At 37.4% G+C, this 14,669-nt stretch overlaps 2 protein-coding genes and 1 long non-coding RNA gene across 3 annotated transcripts; 2 read left to right on the top strand and 1 right to left on the bottom strand.

The window, feature by feature from the left end:
- Nucleotides 1-1,236: 1,236 nt before the first annotated feature.
- Nucleotides 1,237-2,292, top strand: LOC108080073 (uncharacterized). The gene is made up of 4 exons (XM_070288251.1): nt 1,237-1,308; nt 1,383-1,500; nt 1,681-1,769; nt 1,824-2,292. The coding sequence occupies exons 2-4, from the start codon at nt 1,481-1,483 to the stop codon at nt 2,096-2,098; spliced, it is 384 nt and encodes a 127-aa protein (XP_070144352.1). The 5' UTR covers nt 1,237-1,308; nt 1,383-1,480; the 3' UTR covers nt 2,099-2,292.
- A 1,184-nt stretch (nt 2,293-3,476) lies between these two features.
- Nucleotides 3,477-4,200, top strand: LOC121502154 (uncharacterized). The gene is made up of 2 exons (XR_005990839.2): nt 3,477-3,677; nt 3,761-4,200. It is a non-coding gene; the product is annotated as an uncharacterized lncRNA (long non-coding RNA).
- Nucleotides 4,201-10,195: 5,995 nt separating this feature from the next.
- On the bottom strand, nt 10,196-11,251 carry LOC108080062 (RNA polymerase-associated protein RTF1 homolog). Its single transcript, XM_017174645.3, has 2 exons — nt 10,863-11,251; nt 10,196-10,802 (listed from the first exon to the last, which is right to left on the bottom strand). The coding sequence occupies exons 1-2, from the start codon at nt 11,154-11,156 to the stop codon at nt 10,299-10,301; spliced, it is 798 nt and encodes a 265-aa protein (XP_017030134.1). The 5' UTR covers nt 11,157-11,251; the 3' UTR covers nt 10,196-10,298.
- Between the last annotated feature and the right edge of the window lie 3,418 nt (nt 11,252-14,669).

The following is a 14,669-nucleotide window of genomic DNA, read 5'->3' as shown; positions in this document are numbered from 1 at the left end:
AATAATAAGCCATAGTAGTAGTAGTACCTTACATGCACAGTACATAGTTTAGCAAATATATACTAGATATATCCCAAAAACAATTGCCATAAATTTTGAAAATGAAAGCAGCTAACCCAGTAGCCACAAAATTTTCGCATTAATTAATTGTAGGAGGAGAGGTAGGGGAAAATTCGTGTTTTTCCAAACGCAACTCGATGCCAATTAGAAGACGGAATGCATGGAGAAATTTAATTAACATTTTCAAATGTTTTGCATACATATGTATATGCCCCGGACATGCTCGGCAGTAAAAACTTTTAGCCACCATTTCGAGTAATTTGTCCGGAACTGTCGTTTGGGCCTTAACCCTTACTCTCGGGTGGGTGGTGTCCCTGATTACTTTGACTCCTCCTTTGTCTCCTTGCGGAGAATACATAGTTTTTATGACACATCAACTGTTTCCCCAGGTCTGCCAAGGTTACAGTCAGGCACAAAAAAGTATAGGCCAAAAATTCAATTAAATTAAATTAAATTTAATAATATTTAGTTTATTTTACTAATCAAATTTTCAAATATTTATTTTGTAAAGGAAAAATGTAAAAATGCTTCTTTTTCTTTAACTATTTTTTTTTTTTTTTTTGAGAACATGAAATAAGTATATATTCATATATGCATATTGTATGTATGTATAACCCTAAGAGAAACGTGCTTAGAAGCCCCAACCGAAACCCTTTCCCTCTGTGTTTTCGTGTGGCCAGAGTAAAAAGTTCAAATGCAAAAATGAAAATTAAATACAAAATGCTAAGTACTTTCATCACTGAGGGTGCAGGTGCACGCACATGAGAGAGGGTAGAGCCTGACTTTCGGCAAATGAAATTCCCCAAATTTGCCAAAAACATTTCAGCAACTTGAAGCTCAAGTGGCAGAGCAAAAATATCCATATAATTACATATATAAAATGTGCTCTCGAACTTTCTGGTTTGGTCACCTTCGTGTGTGTGTGTTTCCTAATCTAATGGCATTTAGAGTAAGTCCAGAGTGTATTTAAGTCAAGTTCTTTGAGTAAATCAGAGTGACCAGATTTATTTAAAATATGTATTTTAAGGGGAAGTTTAATATTTTATTATATATTGTTTATAATTATAAATATATATAGTATAGCCATGTCCCTCATGATGAAAAGTTGCTGCAGATTCAATTAATTTAAAAACTAAATACCAAATGGCATTGTACAACACTACGAAAGGCACTAGTTTGGTTTTTCAACCCTAAAAGTTATCAAAATAAGTGTCACATTTGTCACTTGGCTTTATTCAAGTGAGGAAAGTAAGAATCTTAAAAAAAATCTAGAAAAATAATAAGAAAGAATAATAAAAAAGATCAATCGAAAAAAAAAACAGCTGAGAATACCAACGAGGAGGGAATTGAGGAACTACTACCTTCATCCGACGAGAAGGTCTCCGATACCTCTGAAACCCCAGAGCCAGAAGGCCAGCAAATGGCACCCTTGACTCGGAGGTGAGCATTTCGATTCTTTAAGCAGCTTTCGTAGATTTGTATATGTAGCGCCGTCTTCAACCGGCTTTATAAGTGCGACTTTTCACGAGTTTTCCTCGCCGCTTTCGTTGGGTGTCTCGGTAAACGTGGTAGTGAAAGTGACATTCACACAGCTTCGGTTTCTGCCATATTTTTTTACAGCCACTCGGACGACTCAATGCAGAACAAGCGCCATGCTCCTGACCGCGGTGATATGGTCAAAAATAATTCCACCGATGAGAAAAAATCAGGCAAGTACTTACCCAAATACCTGCTAAAAACAGCTAAAACACTCACCTGTGTAGATGAGGCCAAAGAGTCTAGTCCTTCAAATACAAGTGATGCAGAGGATAAAACTGAAGATGAGTCCTCCTCCAAGGCTCCTCCTCCAACCAGTGATCAAGATCAGGATGATGTATCGGATGATGAATGGGCTGATCAGTTCGATAATCAGTCGCATGATGTGTCGGATGATGATGAATCCGATGATGATGATGAGTCTTATGATGATGAAGAAGATGAGGCTGACTACGGAGTCTACCTTTTTATCTACCCAGACTCTGATATTGAGGATGATTAAGGTTTCTTTATTCATACTAATTCTGCACATAATGTTACACATTGTAATTACTTTTTAAACACTAAAACCTCGAGCCTTAACCCGAGACTTGAATTCCCTTGAGAGAAGTACATGCCTCAGCCACATAGCAAGGGAATTTAAGACACAACACTGGCCACATTTGAATTGTAATGACAATTAAAATCAATACACACTTTAATAAAATATTATTTGAAATAAAGATCTCTTTCTATTTTGCAAAAAAACACACCTGCCTAGCAGACTAATTGCTTTTGGCTCTGACCTTTTACCTTTGTCCTCATTTTATGGGGTGAAGGAGGAGGTGGTGGGCTTGGAGGCATGAACCCCATTGCAGATTCCTTTGCAAGAAACCAAAAGTTGACTAGAGACGCTTTATGATTGCCTCGAGTCCTGGCCAAAATCTTAGCATCGTAAGGAGAATCGAAGTGAGAACCGTGGGTGAGAGGATGTGGCAGTTGTTTTGCCCTGGACGCAGATAAAATTAAATTTACACAAAATGAGAAAAATGTAACTTTTTTTTGTTTGTCTTCGCGACTTTTCCCGCATGTGTCTGTGAGCTAGACGTTTTATGTGTTTGTTTACTTGGTTATTGGCTTTGCCCTTTGACCTTCTACCTTTGCTTTTTTGTGGTTTTTGTTCACCAACAATTTTTTGATTGGGTTTGAGATTGAAATTAAGGAACATTTTTGTTGTTAGAGTTAAATGTCTCTTTAGGCCTTGGGTCTAATTAAATATTAAAAGAATAAAATAAACTAAATTTGGAAGGCCGATTTCCCTTAAATAAAACCTTTTTATGCTAGTTTATTCTAGATTAAAAAATCTGCATATTAAATTTAACAACTTTTAAAGAAAATAAAATTGTTGTAAATTTTTGACCATTTTAAATTTAAAATTTTTGAAAAGTATATAACTATTAACCGATATTTTTATTTTAGAAAATATATAATATATTTATAAATACATATAATTTTTAAAAACATTTTTAGGATATTTTTTTTCAGTAATATTAATATTTCAGACAAAAGTGGTATACATAAATTAAAAAAAAAATGTTTTTTGTTTGTAATTATATTTTCTTTTTATTTTTGTTAATTAATATATCAAAGCTATGTAAATGTTTTAAATAAATAAATAATTTTCACTTCAAATTCTGAAGAAGAAATCTATTTTAAAAATATTTTTAGGCTTGCTAGTTTCTATTTTATATATTCCTACCATCAACAAATATATTTATAAAGTTTCTCCTATCTTTTATTTCATCTTAAATCCACTGGCTATAGAGAATTGTTGGCTATTCCTACAAATTTCCAAATATATACCAAAGTTTACCCATCAAAAACTCTCCAACCCAGCGAATATTCATGTTTATTATATATTTTTCCGTTTCTCCCCATCATCTGGCTGTTATTCCGTCTTATATAGTCCACCCTGTCCTGTCCCCCTTGTTCTGGTTGTCATTTTGGGCTTTTATTATTATTACCGTTCCCCTGCCACCGAAATTCCCTGGAATGGCAGCAACAAAAGCTCGTATAATGGAATTTATTTTATGGGCCAACAGGTAAGAAATTCTCGCTGTTGTCCCTTTTAGCGTCCTGCTAATTTTACTCTGCTTTTACTATTTCCCCCCCTGAAAAAACTGAGACAACGCTGTCCATATGTTCCAGGGCAATATTTTTTAATGCCCCGCCTGGAGGCGTAAAGAAAATAAAAACAACAAGACACCCGAAGACAATTAAAATTTATTCAACGTTCTTCGAGAGTAGAAATTGTGGGGAATATAGAAACATAAATATGTAATAAGCAACATTCTGATGAAAGAAGGCGGCATTATGCGACTTACATTAGCGTGTTAATGCAATTAAAAAGTCGGCTCAAGGCGCCAGGATACCCAAAAAAAAAATTATAATAGAGGGGCCACAGGACAATGAATCTTCGGACCAAGGCAAAAGAAAAGAGAAAAAAAATTAAATTAAAAACGCTTTTCCCCAAAGGAGACAATGACGGGGGGAGGCTTTTCTCTGGCTAAAAGATAACTCAAACCTAAAGATTGTGGAATGCCTAATAAAGGTATTCATTTATAAGCCAGGTTATAAAGCTTTATCACCAAAAGTTGTGGGTGAAATACATATGAATATGTAAGGAGAATATGTATAAATTTGATTTGAAAATATTTAAGAATTTTTTTAAGGTTAAAAAATGGAATTCTTGGCTTTCTTTGGCTTCTCTAAGTATTTTTCTCAATATTTTCCTAAATATTTTCCTTGAATATAATTTATTTTAAAAATGTATATTAATCCCTTTATTTAAATAATTTTCTTAAATTTTAAATCATATTATTTCTGAATCATTCACTTACTTAATTTTATTTTTGAAAGCCAAAACTACTTTAAAACATTTAAGCAATGTGATGAGAGGCGGTGGACCTGCGGACCTGCATCCCCTTGACCCTGTCATTTATTTAAAGCTGCTCTGGGGTCGCCAGTCCCCCTGGCCTTGGGCCCATGCCCAGGCCCCAGCTCACTCATAAATCATTTCCGTGCCGCGCGCTGCCGCAGAATGACACACGACGACTACTGCCCCTCGCGCCTCTGATTTTCGCACAGCATTTTCCACAGTAACCTCCCTCACACCACCCCCTGCAGCAGGTGGCATATGATCCCGAAGCCCCCTTTTTCCTGGCCATAACCCACGCGCTCGCTTTTCCCGCCCAGGAACTTTGTTTGCTCTCATTGTTGAGTTTGTTTGCAGTTCTCGGGGGTCACAAAATTGTTTTCAACAAATTGGAAAGTGTTCCACGAGCAGCGGCAGCACGTGCCATCCCCTGGACTGTCCGCGGCCATTTAAAAATAATAATAATAATAATAATAATAATAATAAAGAAGGTCCCACAAATTTGTTAAGAACAAAACTTTCCTGGGGACGCGTTTTCATTATTTTAATAAAAAAATTCAAATTAAATAAGATTAATTTCAGTGGAGGAGAAGCTGCCTACACATAATTCCCTTCAACGCCGCTTGAATATGACTAATGACAGGCTGTTGTTGTTCACCTACAGCTGGCCAGGACACTGGGAGAAAATATTAAGATATAGAATTATTTATCAAGGGAATTTCTATTAATATATTTACATAGATATATTTGTGGCAGTGCAGTTTGAGGCCAGGATATGTCACATTTGTCTAGCCAACAAATACTTCATCAAAGTTCCGCAGGATAACACTTGAAGAGCCTGGACAGCAGCAGGCTCCTGCGGTGATTTTTCTAAGCTGTCAGTTGCAACTGGTCCTGGAACAGGACATGGCCGAGCCATCATCATCATCATCATCAGTGGCAGCAGCCAACCAACCAGCAGAGATACTAATTGTCATCCATAATCCACAGGCTGTGGGTGCTAAAAAAAAAATATAATATAATAAAAAAATTTCACAAAATTGTCGATGGAAAAATCTGCAAAAGTGTGGGGTTTAAATTGCAAAAAAAATATTTTAAATATTTTAAAAATTAATAAAACTGTAAAGGAAATATTTAACATATTTTTAAAATCAATAAAACTGTGAAGAAATTATTTAACATGTTTTTAAAATAAAAAAAATTTGAAGAAAATATTATTGACATATTTTTAAAATAAAAAAAATGTGAGGAAAATATTTAACATATTTTTAAAATCAATAAAACTGTGAAGAAAATATTTTACGTTGTTTTTAAATCAACAAAAATGTTAAGGAAATATTTTACATTTTTTTAAAATAAATAAAACTTAATAAACAAAATATTTAACATATTTTTAAAATCAATAAAACTTTGAAGGAAATATTTCAAATATTTTAGAAACCAATAAACCTTTTAAAAATATATTTAAAATATTTCTAATATAAATGAATAATTAAATATATATATAATATATTTTAGACGTTAAACTTTTAAAGTTAAAAGTTAAAACAAAGCTTCAAAATAATTATTTCGAATTTTTAACAAGCAAAATTGATTAAAAATAAATGACTCTAACATATATATTATTTTAATGTATTTAATTTTAAGTACAAAAAATCTTAAAAAGCAATAAAAATTTAAATTACAATATTTTCTGGCTTCCCTAAAAACAATAAATCCCCCACACATTGTCCTGTGCTGGACGAAATAGATTGGCCGTAACATATGCGATAGACATAGAACTTGTGTGATTGATTGCCCCATTGCCAGGACCTCAAAAAGAAGAGTGCGAAAATGCGAAAAATATTGCCAGAAATCAAATTGTCAACGCAACGAGGGATGTGTTTTCTTTTCTTTTTCTTCTATTTTCCATCTCTTTTTTTTGTGCAACCTAAAATCCAGGCAATTAGCATCGAGGGTAGGGACAGGACAGGAAACGGAAACGGAAATGGAAATGGCAATGGCAGAGGATTTCTTCAGCAGAAATTTTTTCCAACACCTCTGTCCCTGAGGTGGCACCACCTGATGGCCAAAGTCCACCGATTTGGACACGCTAATGAACAACAAACTTAAGGGTTTTCCCCAGAAAGGACGCGGGCAACGAGAATATCGTCAATAAGGCAAAGGAAATTACAGAAATTAAATGAAATGCAATTAACCAGCTAAATGAGCGAAGCCCTCAGGGCAGAGAGAAAAGCGAAAAAGTTACTTGAAAGTGGGCTAAGATTTTGGGCCACAGTTCTGGAGGGGAAGAGGGGCTTCGTGTGGCTGGCAAAAGCGATTTGTTAACTTGAAATCAGGAATCACAAATGGGGAGTCATGGAAAATAACATTTAAATAAATATATTTTTTTTAATTTAAATAATGATAATCAATTCTCCCAGTGCATTTGGGCAGTAAAACCTCCCGTTGCCCCTTCAGGTGACTCCTTCAAATTGGATGGCATTGCCAGCGGGTACGCATCCTGGCGCTGCTTCCTTGATTCCTCGATTCCTTGGCCATGCAAATGAGTTGGATTTATGCATCCCAGTTGATACACTCTACCCAGGACGTTCTCCGCTGTCCCTGCAGGACCTCACCTGGCGCTCCTTGCTGCTGCTGCTGCTGCTGCTGCTGCTCCTTCCGGGCATATTCGATGCACATCGATTGATTTCGCATCAACGCAAAATGCGAAACGGATTATTAAACTTGCCACTGGCCAGGTGTGTGCTCAGGAAAGGCAGGGAAAGCCGGGAAAGCAAGAAAAGCGGTTGGGAATACGGCGAAAGTAGTGGAAGACAATTTTGCAGCTGCTGCAATTTTCGATAAATTCCTTTTCTCAAAAGATGCGAAATGCTGGACGAGAGAGTGGGAGGGGGGTATTGAGGCCGGGATGCAGCAGATATTTCATTCATTTCCATAATTTTAATAAAATTGAAGAAAAATATTCAAGGCAGTGCCACAGGACGATGGCGAAATGAAAAGCGGAAAATGTGAAAACGCAAAATATGCGGCTATGTAATGGCGGCCATGTCACCGGCACAGTGGGACAAATAGTTAGGGAAAGTTTATGTATATTTACATAAGTAAATTTTTTATTTGAAAAATGTAATCTGTATTAATTTATTTGAATTTGAATTTTGTGATTTTTATATTTCTAATATTCCCTTTTTTATTGAAGGCGAAAATTTAAACTGAAACCAAAACCAGTTGGGAATTTTAGTGTAATGCCAAAGTTTTAACTTTTTATTTATTTGTATTATTTTATTTATTATTATTTTTATTATTGTATATCTTTCTTTTTTGTTTAAATTTGAATTCTCTAATTTTTAATTTTCAATATTCCTGATAACCCTTTGGTTTTTTTTTCAGTGCACTGTGCTTGATTGCTACTGCTGGCATTTTCATCGTCTTTTTTCCAATTTCGTTTCCTCAGCTTTATTTTCCTTTTGGTACCTGGCCCCGTTTGGGTTCAGTTTGGTTTTTCCTATTTTTCATGCCATACATGTGCCGCTGCTATTTACCCCCTTGTAACCCACACCCCTGGCACCCATTTTCCCATGTGTATGTGTGTGTGTGTATGTGTGTATCAAGCAAATGACATAATTCAGTTGCTGGCAAAGTTTTGACTGATGCCATGACAAGCTGCGCTCCCCCTTTGCGCCGCCCCTGGAGGCCATCTCCTTTGGCTTCTTGGACAAAAGTTCAACGTTGAATTCTGATGCTCGCTGATTGCCGACCATCTTGGCGAACCAAGCTCAAGCTATTTTATTATGCACTCAAAAGAAAAGAGCTGAAATTTAGGATTTAAAAACTTAATTAAATGCTATAAGCAGTCTATAAATTATTCAATAAAAACATATCAAGTTATTCTAGGTTTCTCAAAAAAATTAACAAAAAATAAAAGATACCTCTAGGACTTTTTCTGGTCACATTTTTCTCAGTGCATCTATTTTTTGAAAGAGAAACAAGCTGTAGGAACAGGAGCCGTAGCAGCAGAAGGCGTAACACCACCAGGAGATATGTCACCAGGTGGAAGTGCGCATTTAATCCAACCAAAAGTCCTAACATCAACAGCCAAAACCGAAGGACGAATTTCTAACAAAAATAAAAAAAAAAATATATATATATATATGTAAAAAAAGGAAAAGTCAAGTCAAAGGCCAAGGGGACACCAGGAGGGGCTTTTTATACCAAACATGTGCCGCCTCTAAACAATGAAAATGACTTTCACTTTGAGCCAAAAACCAGGAGCAAAAAAAAAAACAAAAAAAAAAGCGAAAAATTGCCAAGGCAAATTAAAATGTTCAAAAGTTTTCCGGGTTGAAAGAAGAGAAGGCGAAGGAGGAGAAGGGTGACTAAAATAGGAAAAGGGTTACAGCTATTTCCCCCCTCATTTTCCTCCTGGCAAATTTACGAGACTTCTTCTGCCTTCCCCTCATAACTCATGATGTTTTTTGGGGGGCCGCCTCTTACTTTCTTTTTTCCTACACTGTACTTTTAATTATGCCCAAGCCCTTGTAACATCTGAATGGGCCAAAAATTAATTTAGCCAAATCATGGGGAATCAACAGGAGTAGGACAGCCAGGACCTAGGCCTATAGCCAGGACGTGTGCGTGACGAAAGGAGGGGGAGGAAATAGAATAGAATAAAAATGTTCACATGCAAACAAGGGTTAAGCATCCTGACATGTGTGGGCGTGGACCCTAGCCCCCTTTTTTCCTTTCCCTTTTTTTATATTTATGGATACTACGTGTTGTAGTGGGCGTGTTATGGGTCGTCGTCCCAGAAAAAAAAAACGGAAAAACACACCTTCTATTTCTCCAGCGCTTTTTTTTTAGGGCCAAAGCGACAACATAAAACAGTCGTAAAATTTATTAAGTGACATTTTTGTGTATGTAAAATAAAGCAGCCGGAATAATCATAAAGAAAACAAACAGAGAAAATATAATAATAAAAACGAATAAACACGAGAAAAACATTTGCTGGACAAACGTTAATTATGCTAAAAAAAAAAACCAAAAAAATAACAAAAATTACACAAAATAAGACTTATTTTTTTTGGGTAATTATAATAAAGATTTTGTTGTATTTTTCCCGAGCACAAGCTATCAATTAAATATTAATTAATTGCCCAGCTGCCTTTCCATTACTCTGATTCCTCAGCTTTTCTTTCCTTTTTTTCTGTTGGTAATTTTTACATTTTCTAATTGCTCATCAGTTGCTAATTGTTGTCCCGGAACACCCCCCTCGGATGCCTCGTAAAAACTCCCCCCATTTGATTTCCAGCAAAGGACTTCGCTCATTTAGCTGGTTAATTGCATTTCATTTAATTTCTGTAATTTCTTTTTGTGCCCTATTGACGATATTTTGTTGCTTGCCACTTCTACTCCTGGCTACCAAGTTTGTTGTTGTTCATTAGCGGACACAAAGTTGGCTCCGAAAATTTTGTGGAATGCCGGGGAGGTCAGGTGACACCCCACCCAAGGTGCTGCAAAAATTCTGCAGCAGAAAAGTCAGCAGAACTGTGGGGGTTTTCCCCCATTTCCAAAATTCCTTGCTAATTGCCAAGCATTTTACGTAGTATTTCCCCCATTTGCCATACAATGTCACTTTGATTGAATTGGCCGCTTGAAGTCAAGGTTTTTATGACACAAGTCAAGGGATTAGAAAAGGCAAATGTTTATGGTGGAAAATTCCACATTCATTAATAAAATAAACATAAATTTAGTAAAGAAAACCATCAAGAACATCTAGTATTCCTAGACTTTACGACTTCTTTGTCCCTTTCACATCTGGCATTCCCGCCAGAACCGGATTGGCCTCTCCAATAAACCCCTTAAAAGGTAAGGAAGACTTCTTTGAAGGCTGCTTCAGTTGCCAGGGATAGACACCGCCATGCCTTTCAAGGATTCCCCCCTTCTCAGGCGGTCGTATGGTCAAGCGAAAGCTCTGCCGGACGAGGGCCAGACCCTTGGCCTCGGCCTGTAAAGCATTATACAACTCGATTTTCTTTCTGGTGACCAATGAGCTAGTCGGCGGCTGAATAGCCTGATGGACAAGATTATCACGCCACAACTCAAACTCATTCCGGGTAAAGGCCATATTGGAGACATCGTTGATCTCGTGGGGCACCACTAGATCATCGTAGCGCAGACTTAAAGCCACATTTGTGGGTATCTCGTCCAGCTTGTAGCCATAGTCTAGCTCTAGGAGGCCCAGGATTTCGGCAATGCGATGCTCTGGCTGCTCCAAAGCGCTGTTAATATTAACCTGTTGTAAAAAATCCTTAAACTTTTCTTTATAATTAAACGGAATTATTGTTGGTTTTACCCTCACAAAACATCCTGTTACTGCCTGTTCAAAGAAAGGACGAACTATCAACATGGTAATCCTGTGTCGGGTCAAACGTATCTGCTCTAGCTGCTCCAGGCTAGTGACAGGCAAATCCGGCGGTGGCACCTTCTCCTGGTTACCCGTCCAGGACTCATTATCATCTTCGATCCTCAGGGGCGTGGATCTGAGTCGCCTGAGTTCCCGAACAATTTCAGCGGCGGGACGACGACGTCGCTGGACTTTTGGTTCTGAAGGTGGTTCATCCTCCTTCAGACGCAATTTCTTGGACATTTTTGACAGCTTTAGTTGAGGTTCTTAAAAGGGAGAACAAATTCTTGAGTGTTTTGAAATTTTGATGATATTTTCACAGACTGCCAAGAGTGTAGTCTATGATTTTACGAGTTAAACTGCTTGGCAGTTTAAATATTTTTTATAATTATATTAAAAATATACTTTTTAAATGTTTATTTGAGCCTTTAAAAAGCCGTTAAAATTTAGTTTAAATATTCTTAAATATTCCTTTCTTTTAAATTAAAAAAAAACTCTACAAATATCCCCAGGGAATCCCTCTATTCCCGTATAAATTAATCCATTTAAATGCATTTAACGAGCCACCGAACGTTTTTATGCCCCACCATAAATGCCAGGAGCCAAAAACTATTAAATTTATATTAATTCCCAGGCAATTTTTCCTTGGCCAGCATTTCACTTGGCACGCGCTCCTTTGGCCGCCTCCCCCAAGCCCAAGCTTCCCTTCACCTGAGATCTTTTCCCATTTGGCAAAAGATTTATTATACAATTGCTTTAATTACAGTTGCAGCTAATTGTATGCGGACCTCCCGGGGCAGATGCTACTTTTGTAGCTGGCAAAGAGCCCATCGAATCGGGGCTATCGGTGGGTTAAGGAGTGGGTGGAACTGCTTCCTGGCGGTTTAATGCAAAAATCTTTTGCATGCTTTGTATGTGAGTCTGCATAAATAAGTTGCGTGTATGGGTGGCCCATCGAATATGCTGCTCACGCACAAAACTCCTTGCTCCTTGCTCCACCACCCACCGAATATCTTCAGATTCCCACTACATATCCACCTCCATCTCCAGCTCCAGCTCCTTCAACATGCGCACACACTTAAGGGCAAACTCGTTTATGCAAGCTCAGTCATCATCATCATCATCGGCATCCTCAACCTCATCCTCATCCTCATTCCCAAGCTCATCTTTATCCACATCCACATAGCACAGCGCACTGTGGCAGGTATCAGCATTGGCATCCAGGCCATATCCCCACATAGTATATATATCCCATAGACGCCCCCGGTTGTCCAGCTGAAGAGCTGACCCACAGAAATTCCCTTTAACTAAGCTGAAGGTTGCTTTTTGGCCAAAAGAAATCGCACTTCAAGAAATGAACTCTTAGAAAAATATATAAAAAATATTTTAGTTAATAAAATCATTTAATAAAAGTATAAATAATAATAAAAATATATTAAAAAAACCCCTTAGCTTTCTCTTCACAGAAAATAATCATTTATATCCTGACAGGCTGGGTAACTTTAAAACAATTCATATTATTAAAACCCAGTTGAGTCTAAAAATCATGCATATAATCTAAACAAAGTAGCCGTAAGTGTGAAAAATCCTAGAAAATGCCAAAATGCCTTGAGACCCATCCATCATCACAGGACCATCAGCTGGCGAGCACCTACTCAAGAAGTTTTTCTCAAAAACACCTTTATGGCTGAGGGCGAGCGGTACAGTCACCGCCATGAAGGCCAGTCAGCCATGGCTTGACGTTGACAGGCAGTGCAAAAAGTTTTGTGCCAGAGTGGGGGGCTGGAGGCAGGACCCTCATCCAGTTAACTGACATGACCAAGCCCAGTCCAGAGAACTCTTTTCCTTCGTCCAAAGAAGGGACAGTCGTGTAATGTACACATAAGTATTTAACAGCCTGGTGCCTCCCTCTCGGGTCCTAAGGCCTAATGAAATGAAAGAAAATATTTAAATTTCTTAACTTTTTGACATTTCTGTGGAATATTTTCTCTTTTTATTATTAAAAAAAACTATAAAACAAGTTGCTTAATTTCTTGACTAGTTAAGCAAACTTGTTGTAATAGATTTTTAAGCATTAAATAGTACTATAAATATTAAATTAAAAATTGAATATAAATTATATATTAAAATATTTACTTTTAAAGGTTAAATTTCTCAACTTTCTTTTTTACTTAAGAATATTTAAATTTCTCTTTATAAAAAATAGATTCTAGATGCTAGGTTTCAGTAGCTTTGACTCGCTTTTTCCCCCTTGCAGCCTGCAGCCTAAGCAAACACCAGAATCCAGAGAGGAATGGATCTAGGATACGGATACCCATGTCAAAAAAAAAAACAGAGAAAAGCCAGAAAAAGCGGGAAAATCTGACTAGGCTTTGGGGCAGTTGCGAGTTGCGAGTGGCAAGGAAACTTGTTTGTTTCACAGAAACAAAAGCGCTTCCGCTTTTCATGTAAAATGACAGAAACAAGTGTTAATGGTTTTGGGCTTAGGCAACTCTGAGGCCGAGAGATACAGAGAGAGAGGCAAAAGCGCGAAGGACCAAGACACAGAATGAAGGACGGACAACTGCAGAATTTTCAGGATTTTCCAAGCAGATTAGATATCACACAGAACGATGGTTGATGGCAATTAGCTGGACATACTACCTACCATGGTAAAACTAGATCATAATCTACACTATGCTTGGCCACTCTGCGCTTTTCCTATAAATTTAGTTTTTAAATGAACTTTTAAATATTTTATTACTAAAAATTACAATAATATACAAGTTTTAATATTTTTATTTAAAAATAAACTTCAAGAAACTCTATTTATCTCATATTTCATTCAAAATCAGTTACCTTGGCCACACTTACACATTTCCTGCATTCAGGCTGGGCACACTAAAGTTGGTCCTGCCGGAAAACAATTAGAGGAACTACATTTTTTAATTATATCTTGCTAATCAACTTGCGTGTGTGCACATTTAATTTGAACTCTTCCTTCTCGACTCTCTCTCTCACTGTCTCTTTCTCCAGTTTCACCGTAACTAGCATCTATCTCTTTCTTGCTCCACCCGTCTGGCCCGATTTCAGTGTGAAAAAACCACCGGTGTCTGGCCCCGCGAAACCCCAAAAACCCAACCACTAGACCCTTTGCACCACCTTGCAGCTAGCTCGTCCTGTCCCTGTCTGTGACGTGAGCTCTTTTGCCATTTTGAGTTGGATTTAGCTGCGACTCTTCTTTTTTTTTTATTTTTTTTTTTTGCTGTTGCATTTTTTACCATCCTATTTTTTTTTTATCCTCCTGCTTTTTGCATTTTACCTAGAAGAATTTTTTTGTCTTCCTTTTTTTTTTTGCAAATGCAAATGCCTCGGCCTACATGTGTCGGTGTCTGTTACCCCAACCGGGGATCCCCACCCCCCTTATAAGCCCCTGCCAGTTGTTTTCAAACATATGGGAAACTTTTGCCAGCATGTTGCCTACTGCAGGTTTTTTTTTTCTGTTTTTTCTTCATGACTCCCTCCCACACTAGGCTCCTCCTGCTCCTGCTGCTGCTGCCACCTTCGACTGTGCAAAATTACAATAATGAAAATGTATTTGCAAAACTCGCCTAATTAGTTGAATATGAGCCATGTTGGGTATTCAAATATGCACAGGCAAGCTGTCAGACAGAGGCAGGAGCAGGATCGGGAGCAGGATCGGGAACAGGGGAGACGGCTGTGTGGCACAGATAGCAAACACGTGGCAGAAGGAGCAAAAAAAAAAAAATGAAAATA

This window comes from Drosophila kikkawai, chromosome X (genome assembly GCF_030179895.1).
Source record: "Drosophila kikkawai strain 14028-0561.14 chromosome X, DkikHiC1v2, whole genome shotgun sequence".
NCBI lineage: Eukaryota > Metazoa > Arthropoda > Insecta > Diptera > Drosophilidae > Drosophila > Drosophila kikkawai.
This window is presented reverse-complemented; position numbering and strand designations above follow the sequence as displayed.